Source organism: Hylaeus anthracinus, unplaced genomic scaffold (assembly GCF_026225885.1).
Source record: "Hylaeus anthracinus isolate JK02 unplaced genomic scaffold, UHH_iyHylAnth1.0_haploid 12002, whole genome shotgun sequence".
Classification (NCBI taxonomy): domain Eukaryota; kingdom Metazoa; phylum Arthropoda; class Insecta; order Hymenoptera; family Colletidae; genus Hylaeus; species Hylaeus anthracinus.
In genome coordinates, this window is record NW_026534349.1 from 4,495,908 (window position 1) to 4,513,136 (window position 17,229).

Here is a 17,229-nt window from a genome sequence, read left to right on the forward strand (position 1 = left end):
TCTCTCTGCGGGTGGCAGGTCACCATAAAAGAATATATTCCACGTTTACCGACGCCTGGAGAACGTTCATCGCGAACAATGTATCCAACGTGTTGCTCCTTTTCTGCTACCCAACCGTGTAGCAGCTTTACGAGACAATTTACGACCACGAAGAGCCTCGCGAAACAATCTTCGAGAACGTGTTCGCGGTAATTGGATATCAACCCTTTTGCCGCGATCGTTGATCGCGCAGAGTGTCTGAAAGGAACGATCCGAGATTCGAACAGCGTTGTATTACGGTGGTAATATTGGACAGCATTATGGCGAATATAGTCGGCGAATAAAAGGTTCAAAAAGAAAATATGATACGCGGGACCAAAAATCGACGCTCACGATACGCTCGTGCAACGTACGGATGAGAAGACGAGACCCAAGGGGTTTCAGACCACTGCCCAAATTGTATATACCTCTGCCACCCTTCGGGTCTCATCTTCTCGTTCGTACGAAGCAGGACTTCTCAGAGATCGAGCAAGGCCAGAGTCCGCTCACCTTTTAGAGACACCACGTTCGTTCATACCTACATTAACGATTCGATCCAAGCTCGTCGAATGATTGAAACGACACTAGAGGAGTTATTTGCATCGTTAGTGCTAGATTCGAGTAGACTGCTTTATAGTTAATACTCGTGTCGATATAAAATATTCGCTAGCACGTCTAGCATCAAGAATGGGAACTATTCGTATAGGGTTTGGTACCAACCAGCACACATGCGGTAAACATAATCGAGCGTCGGAGCATCGGTGCCCTTGAATCTCTCAACCGTGGCGGCGAGGATGCAAAAAGTTCTCGTTTACGGCACTCTGACTAGAACGACTGCAGCGCTGACAGGACAATTGTTCGAGGGTTGTCGGGGCTCCAGGATCGGCGCTCCCGTCTTCGCAGGACGTAAGAAAACCTTCGCAAGGTAAACCAGATCTGTCGTTCTGCCCCTTTCCTCCTTCGTCTCCGTCTCGCGGGTGAAAAATCAGTCGCGGTTACCAATCCCGCGATACCAAGAGCATCGAGGATGCACCGTGGCTGGTGCATCTCCGTAAGATGCGGAGAATGCCATCTCGTTACGCTACTTCCCTTTTGGAGTCCGAGCGAACAGAAGCTAGCCTACCTGCAGCCACTGCAGAGGGGCTCCGATCCATTGGCGTAGGACGAGAGACCCTCTTCGACCAGGATCGTTTTCAAGAGATCAACGAAAGGCTCGTAGTCGAAGCATCATTAGTTAGGTGCGCCGATCGTGACCGGTGATCTACGCGATGTTATTTACGACTAGAGCTTCTGTCGGCACTTGGAGCGCCTGGGTGTGGCTCGATGATCATCTATTTATAAATTACGTTTCCATTATAGCGACGCTATTAGTTTCCGCGACACGAAAGCTTGACTAATAGCGAAATAATCTGTTTTGAAAATTCTAAACGATCTACTCGCAGACGTCAATGCCTGATCTCGGCGAAGAATATCCCTTCGACGAATAGCGACTAAAACGATGTAGGAATAGGTGATTTCACCTGTACCATTTCCCATCTGGAACTTTTGAGTGTCTCCTTAAGCATGTCCCTTCGGTACATCCAGTCAACCAATCCCGGAGCTGACTTCATTGAGAGTCCCCTGGCAAATAAACGCCGAGGACTTGAAGATCGGAGATTCATCTGCTTTCCGTGGCCATTTGGAAGTCAATCTGGCCGCCAATGGCGAAGCTTTATCTCGAGCCTTCATCGAGAGTCCCTAGACGAGGAGACATTGCGAAATTGGAGATCGTAAGATAATCTATAGTCTGTCGAACGTGCAGGTGGAATCTCTTACCTCAGGTGTCCCGATAAGGGATGTCTCGTTTCGAATAAAAGCCAAACAGCCGTCCAGACGAGAATTCCGAAAGACGCCCGCCTTTGCTCGGCGAATCCTCGACTGGCAGCCGAGATTCCTCGAATCGCCATTACGTTTCGAAACAAACGGACCTCGTTTATCCCTGCAATTACGTGGAATTAAGTTGTTCGCGGGTGTAACTTGCTCGCTGGAGCGCAGCCGCCAAAAAACCGCAGGCGATCTCGGTTTACAATGTTCTGGCGCCTATGCCGGTGGAAGGCATCCGAGCTGAACCAGTCGATCCTTCTCTTTTTCTATCCTCGGGCTCCGGGAGGAAAAGACACCTCGCGTGCAGCGCGTGCACCTCCCTTTTCGAGATGCCTCCTGCACCCTCGACAGGTCTATTTATAGATCTTGGGCATTACCTGGGCCTGCGTGCGCTCGTGTGTGTGCCGCTCCGCGCGTTTGTAACGCTGGCCACTGCGAGCGTTTACCCAGGAACGCGATGATAGCTGCTCGAAATCATCGATCCTACGCCGGAACAAAATGGACGCTGGACGGTGAACCCATTTGGTTGCTTCGTTCTTTGCTCTGGTGACCTTTCTCGGTGGTCACCTAAAATAGGACATCTGGCAGCTGGCGGAGATCCAACGCATCGTTCTTGTAGAAAGCGGTCTCGAAACTTTTCGTTGACCTTCGCTGTCCGCTTCCTCCGAGTCCTCTAATCGCGACTCGTTCGAGCGCGTCCTCGTGAGCAAGTGCATCCGATGCTCGAGGTCGACGGAGGACAGTAATTTCGATGAAAATCGATAAGTCAAGGAGAAGGGGACACGGCCTCAACGTAGCAATCAACCCGCGAGAGAAGCGTGATATTCACCGCGACTCGTCGGTGGCCAACATTCGCATGCGATACCAGGACTCGCGTACCAACGGATAACGATCTAAGATCTATAAATAGTGACGACCAGCGAAGCGGCACCGAGACCACTTTGTACCAGAAGAAGAACCCGCAGGAACTGCGCCGGTAATTGCGTCGAAGGAACGAAGATAGAGCCCGAGCGTATCGCGGCCTCACCTTCGCGGGAACCAATCCAAAGAAATGTAACGAGCACCAGTCCCGGCCAATACAACCTCCTCCTTAGCTGATATTTAGGATCTATAAATATCCGACGGGGCCGAAGAAGAGGAACGCGCCAACTTGTCCTTGCTGGACTGGTATCCGCGAGCACGTCCTGCGGAAGGTTGTGCTCACCTTTTTACGCAAGCTGAATTATGCAATTATTCAAGACGATCTTCCTGCAACGATATTATTGCGAGGGGATAAGCTCCAGCGAATGCGTGGACCTCTCGGGAGCGCGAGATCTCGTGGGAGGCTGTAATCGGCGTTGTAGCATTTTCATAGGTCGAGACAAAATTCATTCTACGACGAGAGTGTAAATCTAGGAAAGCTTTGCGCACCTGTGAATTTAATGATCGATAGCTTTATTTTTACAAAGCAACCAATTCCTTTCGATTCCTCGTCGAAGGACCCAGTTCCAAAGTGACCAGGTCACCGTCGACTCTAGTTACTCGTCCCACCATCTTTCGCGAAACCTCGATTACTCCTCCACTCGTGTCCGTGTCTTCAAACGCAACAATCCGTGCAACTACCGATTCCTTTCTGGAGGACCAGTTCCTAAATCCACGGGAGCATCGATTTCATCCTCGAAGGACGTTCTACCGTTGATCCTGGAGGCGCATCCGAGTAACCGCCAGGGGAAACGCTCACCCTTTATCGCGTACACCGCCGAATGGGGGACTTTATCGTTGGTTTATTCTCGCGGAGTCCGCGTGCAACGGCTGGGCAGGTTTATAAATAGCCCGAAGGAGTAGTATGCGGATTGCGCGGGGCGCCTAAATAGTACCCGATGCCGATTACTCCTGGCGCCAGCGCAGCGGGCTCTCCTCCTTGCTCCTTTAATGGCCGACTGGTTAATGGGAAGTTAATGTCTGCCCGTGTACTAACTACGCGACCGGTCCCTCTTCCTCTTTCCACGCTTTCCTCTTTTCTCCGTGTGCTTCTGTTCCTCATTTTACTTCTCTTGCTCTCCGACCGTCCCCCTCTCGGACGATGTTTGCACCCTTGCTCTTCGCGAGAGTTCTTTGTGCCTCTCCTCCTTTTGTTCGCCTCGGTGATCCTCTCGGAGAACGTCCAGAGCCTTTACCAGAACGTTCGAGACAGTGTTTTATGGGATGTTTTCGAAAACAAGCAAGGATTCACCCACTACGGATAGCGATCGTTGGGAAAGAGAAGGTATCGTGCGATTGGTCCTATATTCTCTAGGTTTTCTGGTAAAATGGGATAGGTTTACTGTCAGTGGCCCATATATAGTTTGATTTTTCCTACCATCGCTGCTTGAACCGGGGCATCTACTTTCGGAACCTCCCGCCACACCATTAACACGAAATATTTACGAAGCCAGAATATTATGTGCTTCTTTTATAGAAAGAGTCTTTGGAATCTCGTAAACGAGGAACGAGTTCGTTGAATCCCGAATAACAGTTACTTGGATATTCTATTTCTGGCGGACCACCCTGCGCAGGATCGTAAACGCTTCGCGAACAAGTTGTCCAAGCGCGGAGCAAAGAATTTTCGCAACGCGTAGGCTATCCTTTTAGTATTCCCCGCGGTTCGGCGTCTTTTTATACGGATGCGTCCTTTCCACGATCGTGGACGGGGTTTCTGTTTTACTTTTATCCTTTGACCAAGCATTCCTGACAAGGACTCCTACCACCGGCCGAGGCTCAGCCCGATGATGGATTCGTAATTACCAGTTTCTATTTGCAGTTTCTGTCGTGAGAACACCGTCATCGCGCTGAGAATAGAACCTGTCCCTTGGTCGATGCACCTAGCAAGAAACGAGTTATCGCGACCGTAATATCGATCAACGCCACCTTTGCCGCTCGCCTTTATCTTCACTGCTTCCGATTCGCGAATTCTTCTTGGCCCTGCTACAACCAGAGCCGTATACACCGTGAAATTCGCGAAGCTATTGCTACGTGTTTCTTATTTCTTGATTTTTTAATTTAATTGTCACTCGCAAGCGTAGAAGACAATTGTTTGTCTCCTCATGTTCGTAAAACGGTAAGAGAAAAGTAAAGGACTCAATCGAAGCTAATTGGTCAGCTTTGAAAAGTCCACATTCGTCAGCAGCCGGGAGTGCTCTCGTTGGCGCCGGGAGCAAACTCGGCCCGCGATTGTTTTTCTCGTCTAAATATTAATCGATTAGGATTCCCTGCTCGGTCAACGGAGTTAACGTTTTAGTATTAATTGCAGGATATATTTGTACGCGTTCTTGACATCGTTCGACCAAACCGGTTTCCAGTTGTTCATTTGCAAAGGAGTTTTTATTGCGCATAGGAACATGTATTTCAGAATTCTTTTTCTGAGATGGCTGCCAACCCCTTGCTCCGGCAATTAAGCGGGGAAACAACCTTTTCCTTTTCGATGCATTCTCAGACATGGAAACTCCTGCGAACGTTATATTCTTCAGAATTTTCTTGAAAAATTCGTGAAGCAAAATAGTTCCTGATAAGTTTTTTTTACACGGTGATTCTGTTATTGTTAATATATTTATAGCGATTGTTTTTTTTTTGCGGAAGGGTATTTAAGAAAACAGTCGGGAAAAGCGATGCGTGCGAAAATACGAGACCATCGCGATTGCAGACATACGACACGTGCCGAGTCTATCTTCGGGTTTCCTCTTCGTTTCGTGACATCCGCTCGTCGCGTATTCGATGCATTGTTACGTGTGCAGGCACGAGACAAACGGTCGACGCAGTAAATAGTTACGATGATTGAAATTCTGTTAAATTGTAGACCGAATCAAACTAGTGGGGTTCAAAGTCACGAGGAATATTGGAACGAGAAAGAGTAGAATTTTTTCTTATCCTAAATTTAATGTCCAAAATGGCAAGCAAGTAGATCTGTTTAAACTAGGGTAACAAGTGATTGAATATAAAGACCCACAATGTGGGAAGCTACGATTGTGCGTGTACTTTTTGTTACGACTGTAATTGCAAGAAACATTCTAATTAGAAGAAAAGTACGTTTCACGATCCATGCTTCTCCCGCTTTAGCTGTTTTAAATTACAAAATTCTCACGGGAAATGGAAGTCTGCGAATACGCTACCCTTTTTCGTGCCGGTCGTTGCGAGCTCAGCCAAGCGGCAAACCTCAAGGGCTGCGCGCGTGTTTGTACGATGGCAGTCATAAACGCAGCGCATCCAACTTCGCAGGAAATATTATCACTTAGAACGCACGATTGTGGCAATGCTAACGAACGAACTTGACTGCCGTGCACAGGAAACGGCGCGTTAGTTTTGTATGCGCAGCCCAGAAAATCGCGTCTTCTCGCCCTCTTCTACGTGAAAACGTTCTCACCATTGTCCGCGGGACAATAATCGCGGAGATTTGAGAACTTTTTCGTTGGGTTCCATTTATCGCGTTTATTCGCCAGAGAATATTCCTGAATTTAACCCGTTCACTGCCAATTGACGATATCTCTAAGTTTAGATTGATTGCAATCAGTCGAAGAATAAGTTTATAGTTTTTTGGGTCATTAGTTATTAAACAAGGAGAACGAAATTTTGTTGACCTAAACACCACTGTACGTGAACTATTATTCTATTGATATATAAATCATCCACCTATATATATATATATCATCCTACTAATTTCTGACGAGCAATAAAAAATATCCACCCCTCGGTGATCGATTCCAAGGGCAGTGACCTCGAATCTTCTCTTTCGAGCGTGCCATGCAGCCGATCTTCGGAGAGTCGGTACGGTTCGGTGCAACTGCATAAACGAACACGACCAGGCACGACTCGAAGGGTTAAGAGAGACATACTCAACGGTGCTAACGAACGTATATACATCTCCGTGCAGTTGAATTCAACGGTGGCATCGGTTTGCTCAGCAATTAGCTGGTCTAGCCGAGTGGAATTCACAGATGGCACGTTCGTGTTTGACGTATCGCGGCGGCTGTATCGCACTAGACCGGTAGCCAGCTTCCTTTTTTTGCGTTTTCGTGGCCAGCCAGGGACGAGCAAAAAGAGACGGTAGAGGAGCTGGGAGGGACTCGAATAGGGGAAAGAAGTCGTTTCGAGTAAGCGCCTGTCAGGTTCAACGGCCGCCATTTTTCGCGTCTCGAGATGGCTTCGAAGAAGACGAAGACCGACGCCTCCGAGTGGCCGTGAAGACACCGGTCTTTGCGGAAGTCGCGGTGGCCGCGGGATTTTCTTTATTTACCTCGAGGCATCTCGATAAATCGCATCGCCCCGTAAATCGGTATCTATTCATGGACCGCAGCCGTCGCTCGCTTTCTAATTTATTAAGATAGTACGAAGGGCGCGAATTGCAATCTCGAAGACGATAAGGAGAATCGCCGGCGTTCTCCTCCGGAACCTCTCGACACGTTCGCCGAGATACTGTTACCGAACGGCTACGAGATCATCGGACTCGAGATATCGCGGTCGACCAGGTCAACCGAGAACTGGAACCGATTCAGCGACTTTCGAATCGTTTGCCCGACTGTGCAGAACAGTCACGCCGCTAAAAATCGCCTTCATCTATCTACGATCGCGTAACGATCGCTCTGTACCGTTACTCTCGGTCAAGGTTCTACGCCAGGATCGATTCGGAATATCTCGATTGCCGCGGCGAGCGATCTTCCAGCGTCGTTCCTTCTTCCTTTCTCCATGGCTCGATGCTCGACGACGATTCAGGAACTACCTGTCGCGATTACCGATGAAGACACGAATATCGATGCTCGGTTACACGAAAGTTCTGTTATACGAACGTTCTACGATCGATCGTCGGAGTACCAGGAAAAGGAAAATATTGACGGAACGGAGGATCGTCAGAATGCGAACGGGACAGAGAAATCCGCGTGGAAACGATCGTGTGAGGTCGCGGCACACGCTGGAGGGATACGAACGAGCGAATAGGTTGAGGGTCGTGAGTGGCCGTTGACCCTACGTGTGTACCTGCGCGGACAGGAGCGGCGAGTGTAGCTACGACCACCTAGGACAGACTAGAATCCACATTGGTAATAGCTTCTCTAGTCTGCCGACCTTCCACTCGTAAAAACAAATATTCATGGAACACCGCGCCGCGCACCGTCGACGAAAGAACCGCGTCTCGCGAGTCCTCGAGCTCTGGCATAGCTGGGACACCAGAGGATTGTTAATTGCGGCTTATTTTCACCTGGGGTGATCTCGTGCCTCAGCTTGACCCCTAATTAATCGGCCAGGGAATGATACGAGTTGTCAGGGTAACAGAATTTCAAAGATTATTCTTCAGTGTTATTCTGTGGATACATTTTTTTATTACAATCTCTTAAAAGGAATTATAGACGTCATGGTTTATTTCTTAGAGCCAATTGCGATTTAAATTAGCGATCAGTATTTTTAGTACCAAGAACACAATTTTAATTATCTTTGTGTTGGGCAATTTTGCTACTCTCAGCTTTAATACTCCTATGTACGCAACCTTCCTCAACATGGAACCAGATCAAATGGAGTACACGTTCGCGTAAGCCACCGCCATAGCTCTCGCGTCCCCGATCCACCTTCCGAAGTGGGTCCCGCAAATAAACTCGTATCCTGTGTATTTTTAATGATAACGAATGCACCACGCAGGACATAAACCAAAAGAAATAAACATACAGACCACTCGAATGTGACGAATCGTAAAACGTGATTAACAATATTACGGCCGGTCGGTGCGCCCATGATGGACGTTTAGTTATTTCGATGCAACAGGCAGGATAATTTAATCGGCGATGCAAAAGTTGCCTCGATCTTCCAGAGAAGATCCTTGAGAGTCACTCTTCGTCCCTGAACGTTGCTATTTTTCATTTTCTTCGTTAGTACGCGCGCATTCCCGTCTGGTCGTGCTTTTAACGTCGCGCAGCTTCGTCGTCTCCGCGATTAGGATCCGTTTCTAACCGATTACGTCATGTATCTTGTTGCAGTACCCGGCTGGTGCATCCAGCGAGCTTCTGCCAGAGGACAGAGGAACGAATTACGCGCCACCTGGAACCCTGCCCTCAAACGGTGAACAAATCTCTACAGCAGCCAAAGATCTCCTGAAACGGTTGCTGGAGCCAGACCCTTGTCTCAGGTTGAGGTCTCTACGCGGCTTGCAGAGAATCGCGTTTTATATGGGCCACGATCTACAGAGCTACATGCTGAAAAAGGTGAGACCTAGAAAGTACACAAATAGGCTAAGTGGTGAAACGATTCCATTGACATTTATTTTAATTTTATTGTCACGGAGGAATCGCCATTTCAACTGCTAGGACGGAAGGTTCAAACTCAGCAGGAGAGGATGATCAGAGAGTTCTCCAATTTCGACTCGTCCTTGGGTGACAACAGCATCTCTCACGCCGAGGATCGATGATCTCACACTAGTAGTAGCTTTATCTCTAGCTTTAGCTGTCGCGAGACAAACGAGTCGTTCCTCAGCTATTTTTTCAACAGAGATGGGCGTTGCTAATAGAAAAGAAATTGTGTCAGTACAATCCGTTGTTCGTCAATTAAAATCGCCCATCTCTGGTTTCCCGATTGTGTTGCTTGCCGAGCAACGTCATCGATGCCATCCATTAGTTTAAGCGTCGAGATGATCTCGTGTTTGCGGAAGGTAAAAATTAGTTTAAATGATCAGTTAGATTTTTCTATTCTGCAGCTAGAACAGATATTCTTTTTACCCTATGTGATTGGTGTATGCAAGTCTGCAAACGGTGCTGTTCCCTAAACAGGAGGTGCGCTTTTGTATCGCTGAATGTTAAAACGTATGGGGCTTTCGTGTGCGGTGTGCTTTGATGTAGGTGACGATACCTACCAAATGTATCCTGATATAAATGAAACTACTTGACTATGGTATTTAACGAGTGTTTCATTGGAATCTTCAACAAGTCGAGAAAAAATTGTAAGTCTCAGTTTACAAAAGTTTTAATTTCTTTAAGAATAGTTAACAGTATTTTTGTTACAGTATTTCATCGATAATACAATAAATTGCGATAAATCGTAGTGCGTACAAACTAACAAACAAAAAAGAAAAGAAAACAGAACGGATCTGAATCAAAAAACGCAGCGTCTTTTTTCGGTGTATTATTTTTGTTGTTTTTTTTTCTTTTATGTTTAGTTTAGTTTTCATCAAAATCAATACGAGAACCGTGTTTTTTTTTTTTTTTACTGCATTCTTTCATTCGTCTCTTTTGCATTCGTCCACGAATAGTATACGTATATTACCATCGGATTTGTTGCTCCGTGTCCTCGTTCGTCTTCGTGCGTTTCAATTTTTTTCCATTATTTTGTTCACCGTTTTTTCTCTCTTTCGCATTGCTCTCTCGGGAATCGACAGGGGCGGCTCCGCTCAGCTGGAGCCGCGATCAATCGAAGTTTTACGTTATAATAATTATATATACATTATTATTCTTACACTTAAAGGGTTTCTCGATTTCGATATATAATACAACGCATCTTCTCCTCAAAGTTCACGTCCCCCAAAGACAACGTCATTCGCGAACGACCGCTCCTCGAACGTCCATTCTCTGCTCCAGAAGCAAACAACGAACAATAAAATCCGTAAGAGGTATTTTCTAAAAACGGTACAATAAATAAACTCGAACATCCGAGGATCACGATTCCATTACTCTTAACACTTTGCCAAAGTTCACCGAATATTTTCTAGGAAACTAAAGAATTTAAAAGTTTCACCGAGACACCATGATTGTTATTTAAAAATTTTATCAATCTCCATATTAAAGGAGTTATAGAAGTTCAAATAAAGTCATAGTGCAGTGCATAGTTTGCGAGAAGTTTGGCAAAATGTTGAGAAAACAACATCGTCACACGAACGGACGAATAGTCCATAAAATCCCCAATAAAAGACGAAGGTTTCTCGAATAAATAACGAAAGATCACGACCAACAGGGTGGGAATAAAATAGGAGAACCTTTGGACGTCGCCAGTGATCGTTCGCGAGTCGAGTTTGTCTGCTAAATTCGCCCAATTCGCGATTCTCGACGAGTCGACGCCAAACTCATTGCCGTTCATCAACAATTGGCACGAAGCACAGACAGCCTTGGACCTGGACGTGCTTCTGCTTCGTTTACAAAACAGAACGAAATGTAATTATTACGTCTAATCGACTGCTTCCTCCGCACTTTTGGTAAAAATCTGTCGGGCTAGCACCGGTCACGTGCCTCGCGATTCTTGCTACTTCTGTTTTGCTCCCAACTCGGAGCAGAATTAGAAACTGCATCGTCATTTCCAGTCTTGAACCAGTAATTTGCAATCTTCCAGATCATTAATCGGTCGTTAATCGATTCTTATTATCCGGTAATTATAATCACGGATTACAGGTTGCGTATTGCTGACTTTTGAAGGACCTTACGGCGCTATCTGCGCGAAGGGTCCACGCTAGGAAATCGCGAGACCGACGACTAGCGATGAGATCGAGCTGGGTATATATTTACTTTATGCTGTTCGAGTACTGTTTGCGAGAAATTAAGTTTCAGTCGTTCTACTTGCAACGCACTCAGTCTATACGAGCTGATTTCGAACCCCTGAATGAGTCGAGGCGAGTGAAAATTTTTCTTTGGAATCTCCAAAGTACGTCTCATCCAAAAATCAATGCTCAAAAACCTTACCATCGTTATTCGTATACGATATACGAAGATTAAGATTCTATATTCGAAACAAAATATCCACAATGGGTTCGAATCCACCTAATTTAAGCTCGAGTCTACCTGCAAGTACCGTGCTTGCTTCTCGAGATATTTCTAAAGTATTCGAACTTGCTTTGTACCAGTGCACGATCCCATCGCGAGCAGTGACCGAACGCCTCGAAAAGCCCTTGTCGTTCGTTGTCACGAGCTTGCTTCCTCTAGCGACGCAACGATCGCTAATCGGCACTCGTGACACGATCAGTCGATCATCTCCTCTCGTCCCTTTTCACGCTCCCTTAAATTACGAGTTACCTTATTGTTGTTACTGTCGTTATTGTTTATAATAGCGCTATCGTAAGATATTATGATACAAGTAGAATCGTCCGTTTTGCACGGCCAGCGATCATTTCTTTTTACAGCCTGACTTGTTTTGCTATGCGTTTACACGTGCGCTCGACCGTCGGCGTTCCGCGAATTGCTTGGGAATCTGCTCGAGTTTCGCGGTTTGTTTCACTGTTTGTTCCACCCTACTCGGCCGATTCGTTATCTTTTATTTGTTATACGAAATTTTCTAGATAAGAATTTTGTCCACCTCGGGTAGGTACAAAACGCTGGCGACTAGCGTTTCATAAAAATTTAACTGTCCTAATTTACTGTAATTGGATCAAATCTACGAGTCATCGTAACTTTAATCTATTCGGTACTAGTAACACTCCGAGCTCAACCCTTACCGCGCATTGAAATCACCACGCCTCGTATTCAATAACAATGAATATCTGTTCCCCATTAAACAGGGTTCCAACCATCGATGCTTTCGTTACATAAAAATTTACATATCTTCTACAATGATTCGTAAATACGTAAGTGTAAGCATAGATTAAAATCTTTAACGGTTTCTTTAGAAAAAAAAAAATTACGGTCAACCATTTTAGGTCCTCTTTTATCATCAAAATATCCGTCATAAACTACCCCGGGCTCGAGGCGTTAATCGACGATACTATTTCGCGGCAATGTTTCTGAATGCAAATTCGTTCTATCAGAGTTCACCGATGCAATTTCGCGGAACGTGTCCATCGAGCATGCACGCATAACGCGAGCAACGCGAGGACAGAGCAAATCAAAAACTGCACGAGCGGTCGACCGCGGTCGGTAGCAAATTTCGTTTTGGATCATCGATTCCGTCACGTGTCAAGCTTCTCCATAGAGGGTGCATTTTCGGTTTGCTCGGTGCGAGGGTCGAGGACCGTCCTCGCGACCGACAGAGACCCCCGTCAGCGCTGACAATAATTTCATCGCGTCACTCCCACACAAACTGTATAATAATACCGCAGACTGGACACGACGTCGGAGAAAATATTCGACAGTTGTCCTCTGGTGCGCGTTTCAACTTCCGTTTCTTTTTTTTTTTATCTCATTTGTACACAAAATACCAACTATCATGTGCTGGAAAACGCACATACTGCTTGTACGCCTCGATATAAATATATATATATATTTATATATATATATATAAATATATATATATAATATATATCTATGTATAGTATTTATATATGTATATGGTGTATCGTTTGTTTTTTATATATTTTTTTTTGCGTTAGGGCGTCAGTTTACCTAAAAATCAATATTTATAAGTATTTCCTTCGTTCTGCCATTGCGTAATATCGTAGCGCGTAGCGTGGATCTCTCTATTGCGGTGTTTTACAATTTACGCCTAAATCGCGTTCAATTAATATATTTACAGTCGTTCGTTTTTTTTCCTTTCATTTAGTCGTATGTTTCACTCGTCGTGCTCCACCCTCGATGCGATTTCTCAAGAGTGGCGCGCACGACGTTAAAGGGTGACTTAAAAAAAAAAAAAAAAAAAGAAAGAGGGGAAAAGAAGAAGAAAAAATATACGAGAAAATTCCGAGAGAATCGCGTGCAAGGATTCTTCTCAACTTTTTCTCGTATCTCCATTCTCGTTTTATTTCTCTCTTTTTTTCCACCCGCTTCTAGAGAAGCCTAGAAACGTTTGTCTCCGTTGATCTCGTTGCTCTCCCGCTCTTCTCGTAATTTTTTCCACCAAACGCTCACACTCGCACACTGGACAGAGATGGGCAAAATTTCTCTCACGGATATAAATCTCAAATAACGAAGGATAAACTAGCGACAACAAGACAAAGACGAGATAAAATTAACAACGAATCTCAACCTCAACTGTACAGGTCGATGTCATCGACCACTTTTCGTGTTTTTTAATTTATTAGATAACACAGCAACAATCCTCTTTCGATAAATTCGTTACTCGTTGAATTAAAACTAGAACTTCAACAACGGAATATAATATTTCACAATGATCAAATAAAAATTTAACTACTCAAAATTCATTCTCAATTAAAGCTTGCTTTCATTCGTTATATATCGGTTCAGTTAAATTTTGCCCGTCTCTGTGCGCAACCACAAGTAACCTAGAGAAAAATGGACACTTCATTTTGTTCGACTACACGGTAGCCACAGCGCTCGACCAATGGGAACGAGAGAGACGCATCTCTCTCTCTACATTGAATTGGTACGCTCGAAGGTATTTTTCTTCTTCACCTTCGACGACCGCGAACTTTGACGAATTTTTTTAATATCGAACTGTTGAGTTCACCGACGGACCATCCGATCCTCTCATCTCATTGGACGATCGTTAAAACTAGACGCTACTTAAAAGGAAACATCATTTCTATAACGACGAATAAAAACACCGCGTAGCAATTTATTTGTTATGTTTATACGATCAGTTATTCGATCAAGCTTTTATTCGTTCAAGCGACAGAAATAGGAAGCTTCGAGGGATCTTTCCTTTCAGACCTCCTCGTTAATCGATACTTTTTGAACCAGTGATTCTTATCGCGAATTTTTTTTTTTTAGCTCTTAAGACTGTTATTATAACTCAATGCAGGACAAAATCGAGCTCGAAACAAACATCGGTGTAAACACAAATATTTTCTTCTTCGGTAATCCATTCCAGCGACGTAACGTCAATTTAAGAACCTTTTTATTTTCTTTCTTAGATTGACTATCGTTCGCTACGTTTCACCGAAAACAAACAGCTGTCTCTTTCGGGCAAAATTTTATCCTTCATTTACACTTTACGAGCGATCTATCGAATTCTTTTTACTACGATTATTCAGGACTAGGAACTATGTCGAGTTTTTTTTCCTCTAAATTGCGTCACAAGCCTACAAAGACTAAGAACTTTCTTTCGAACTGCGAGCTTAGAAAGAACCACTGTTTTGAGCGATCGATCGAAAATCGGTCCACGAAAGAGGGAGAGAGGGAGACGTAGAGAGAGTCTGTGTGTTTGCGTGTGATACCTGGCAGTAAAGGAAAATAGTTTCTTGTCAATTCGAACAAGATTGTCATAAATCCGTGGCGTCCTCGAACGATGCCTCGGTGTGCTCGCCGCTTGGCGAACAGCTTAACAAACTACATAACATTAGCGTGAATACGAACAACGAAGTCATCGATTTTTTAAAAATCGCTTAAAATCACGGTTCCGTGGAATTATCGTAAATCACATTCAGCCGCCGTTCAAAGCTTCGTTCCGTTCGAAAAAAAAGAAAAAAAAAACGAGGTATATCCGTTGTTCTCGGCCAAGAAAATGTTGGTATTCCTCGCGTAGATTTTCTAGCAACGTCAACATATAAAAATATTCCAACTGACGTACCTTAAAAAACGTGAAAGAAAATCTAAATCCAACTTAAATCATCCGAGTCTCTTACCTTTTCTTTTCCTTTCGTTTCTTTTGTTCTTCTCACTCGTTTCAGAGAATTTACTACGTGATGTACCCACCCTCCACGCGGGGGGCGGGTCAGTTTTGCTTCGTTCCCTTATTGGCTCTGAGTATTTCGCAAGATATTCACAAGATATATCACACGAACGATAAAGGATTAAAATTTGAAAATCGTTTACGTATACACACGATGATGCCAGGTGACACTGATGAGCTAGCTTCGATGGCAGAAGGAGAAAAGAGCGGTGTTTTACACATAGAAAGGTTCGTTCACGCGCGAGTTGCGGCGGCGAGTTTAAAAGTAGAGGATTCGTTTTAATCTTCAACTACGTTCTATCCAGAGCTGGGCAAAATTTTACTTGTAAAAACCGCGTTGTCCATCTTACGTTCGTGACTCGGTTCTCTATCTAGCGATAACAATTTTGCCCATCCCTGGCTCTACCGTGGTATCTAACTACGTTCCAAAAGTGTACGCGTAACAGATTCACGCGCTCGTGAACGCCTCAGAGATTGGCGAAGTTTTCGCGAAGAACAAGAAGACACGCGAGAAGCCACTTTCGTCCTTAATATACAAGAGTGAGCTTCGCGGGAACGTTCGTACAAAATGAGTCTTATTATACGTCGAACGACGCATTTTTTGATTCTCTCAGTCGTGACCTGTTGCGATTACAAAGTAGAATCTTAGGCTCTAACGTTCCAAAAACGTCTGCGAACCGCGCGCGAACAACGTGAGTGACTCGCGTCGAGCGTTACTCCTCATCCTCCGTCTTGCGTTTCCTGTTCTATTTTTTTTAACTCTTTTTATTTTTGGCATTGAATAAATGCAAACGCTCGAAAGTGTCCGCTCGCTAGACGCTCGATAACGATTTACCTGGGCACAGTCTCGGTCGAAACCCGCGCGTGAACGAGTCTTAACGAAGAGAAATCGGCAAGTGACCTGTGAGAGCCCATTGGCTGCAGGCCACCCTATCACAATCTTCGTCGACGTCACGGAGACGTTCGTCGTCAGCGTAGACGGTGATGGTGATGACACGATGGCGAATGACGTGTAGCGATGACAACGTGAGAGAATGACGATGACGACGACGATGACGACGAATGACCAACACGACGCAGCAACGTTAAAAGAAACCACCGTCACCGTCGGGCGAGTAACGCGCGCGCCCCTCGTCATAAAGTCCTCGGTAAGCCACGATAACCGATCTATCCAGCCTCGACGCGAGGCCACAACACTGCACCTTCACCTATACCCGCACCACACTGTAGCACCTCAACACATTGCAATTGTCATGGCCTATGGAACCTGCAACCGATGAAGAAGAACGTGGTATTAAAGTTGTGTACAATTTCTATGTCCATCGTTGGGTGCAGTTGAGGGATCGAGGCACTTGTACCTGGTCCTGTTATAAGTTCTGTTACGTTCGGCTACTGTTGGAAGAATTAGGATATCGTACGTAACGTATAGCCCTTAGCCCTTAGCCTTAGCCCTTTGTACCGTAATTGTTTTTTTCTCGTAACAGAACTCATGCGAGGACTGAGTGTACTGTGGGTGGCGTGTGACATTCATCGAGGGGCAGAAGAAAAATTGAACTCTTCAGGGATCGGATTAACCCCTTGAAAGATTAACCCATTGGGGACGGATGCCGGAACATTTCCATTAACATACTCTTTTCTGGTTTGGACGGTATCTGTATAATCCTGTCGACGTTACTTAAAAAAAAACAAAAAACGACAACCTTGGTTTTGGGGGAAATATGCTTGGAAGTACAACGAATAGATAGAAGTGAATGTATACATATAGGTACAAATAGAGAGGAAGTAAATAGAAGAGTGCCGAAGATACCGAAATACGAGTAAACAAACAGAATGTTATCGTAAATTGCGAAAATATATATGCGTGGAATAAAGATGGTT

The 17,229-nt window shown here is 45.0% G+C and overlaps 2 protein-coding genes across 26 annotated transcripts in view; one reads left to right on the forward strand and one right to left on the reverse strand.

Annotated features, from left to right (window-relative positions):
- Nucleotides 1-10,249, forward strand: part of LOC128891515 (serine/threonine-protein kinase S6KL) — a 48,644-nt gene extending 38,395 nt beyond the window's left edge. For 8 of the 9 annotated variants that reach the window (XM_054151031.1, XM_054151036.1, XM_054151037.1 and 5 more), the window contains 2 exons: nt 8,853-9,077; nt 9,158-10,249. In XM_054151031.1, coding sequence (XP_054007006.1) covers nt 8,853-9,077; nt 9,158-9,280 — 348 coding nt within the window. In that variant the 3' untranslated portion in view covers nt 9,281-10,249. Of the gene's footprint in view, nt 1-724; nt 944-8,852; nt 9,078-9,157 lie in introns of those variants that run through there. The other variant, XR_008460850.1, reaches the window with a different exon arrangement.
- Nucleotides 9,814-17,229, reverse strand: part of LOC128891508 (phosphatase and actin regulator 4) — a 224,540-nt gene continuing 217,124 nt past the window's right edge. For all 17 annotated transcript variants that reach the window (XM_054151005.1, XM_054151009.1, XM_054151010.1 and 14 more), the window contains one exon: nt 9,814-16,618. In XM_054151005.1, coding sequence (XP_054006980.1) covers nt 16,603-16,618 — 16 coding nt within the window. In that variant the 3' untranslated portion in view covers nt 9,814-16,602. The remainder of the gene's footprint in view (nt 16,619-17,229) is intronic.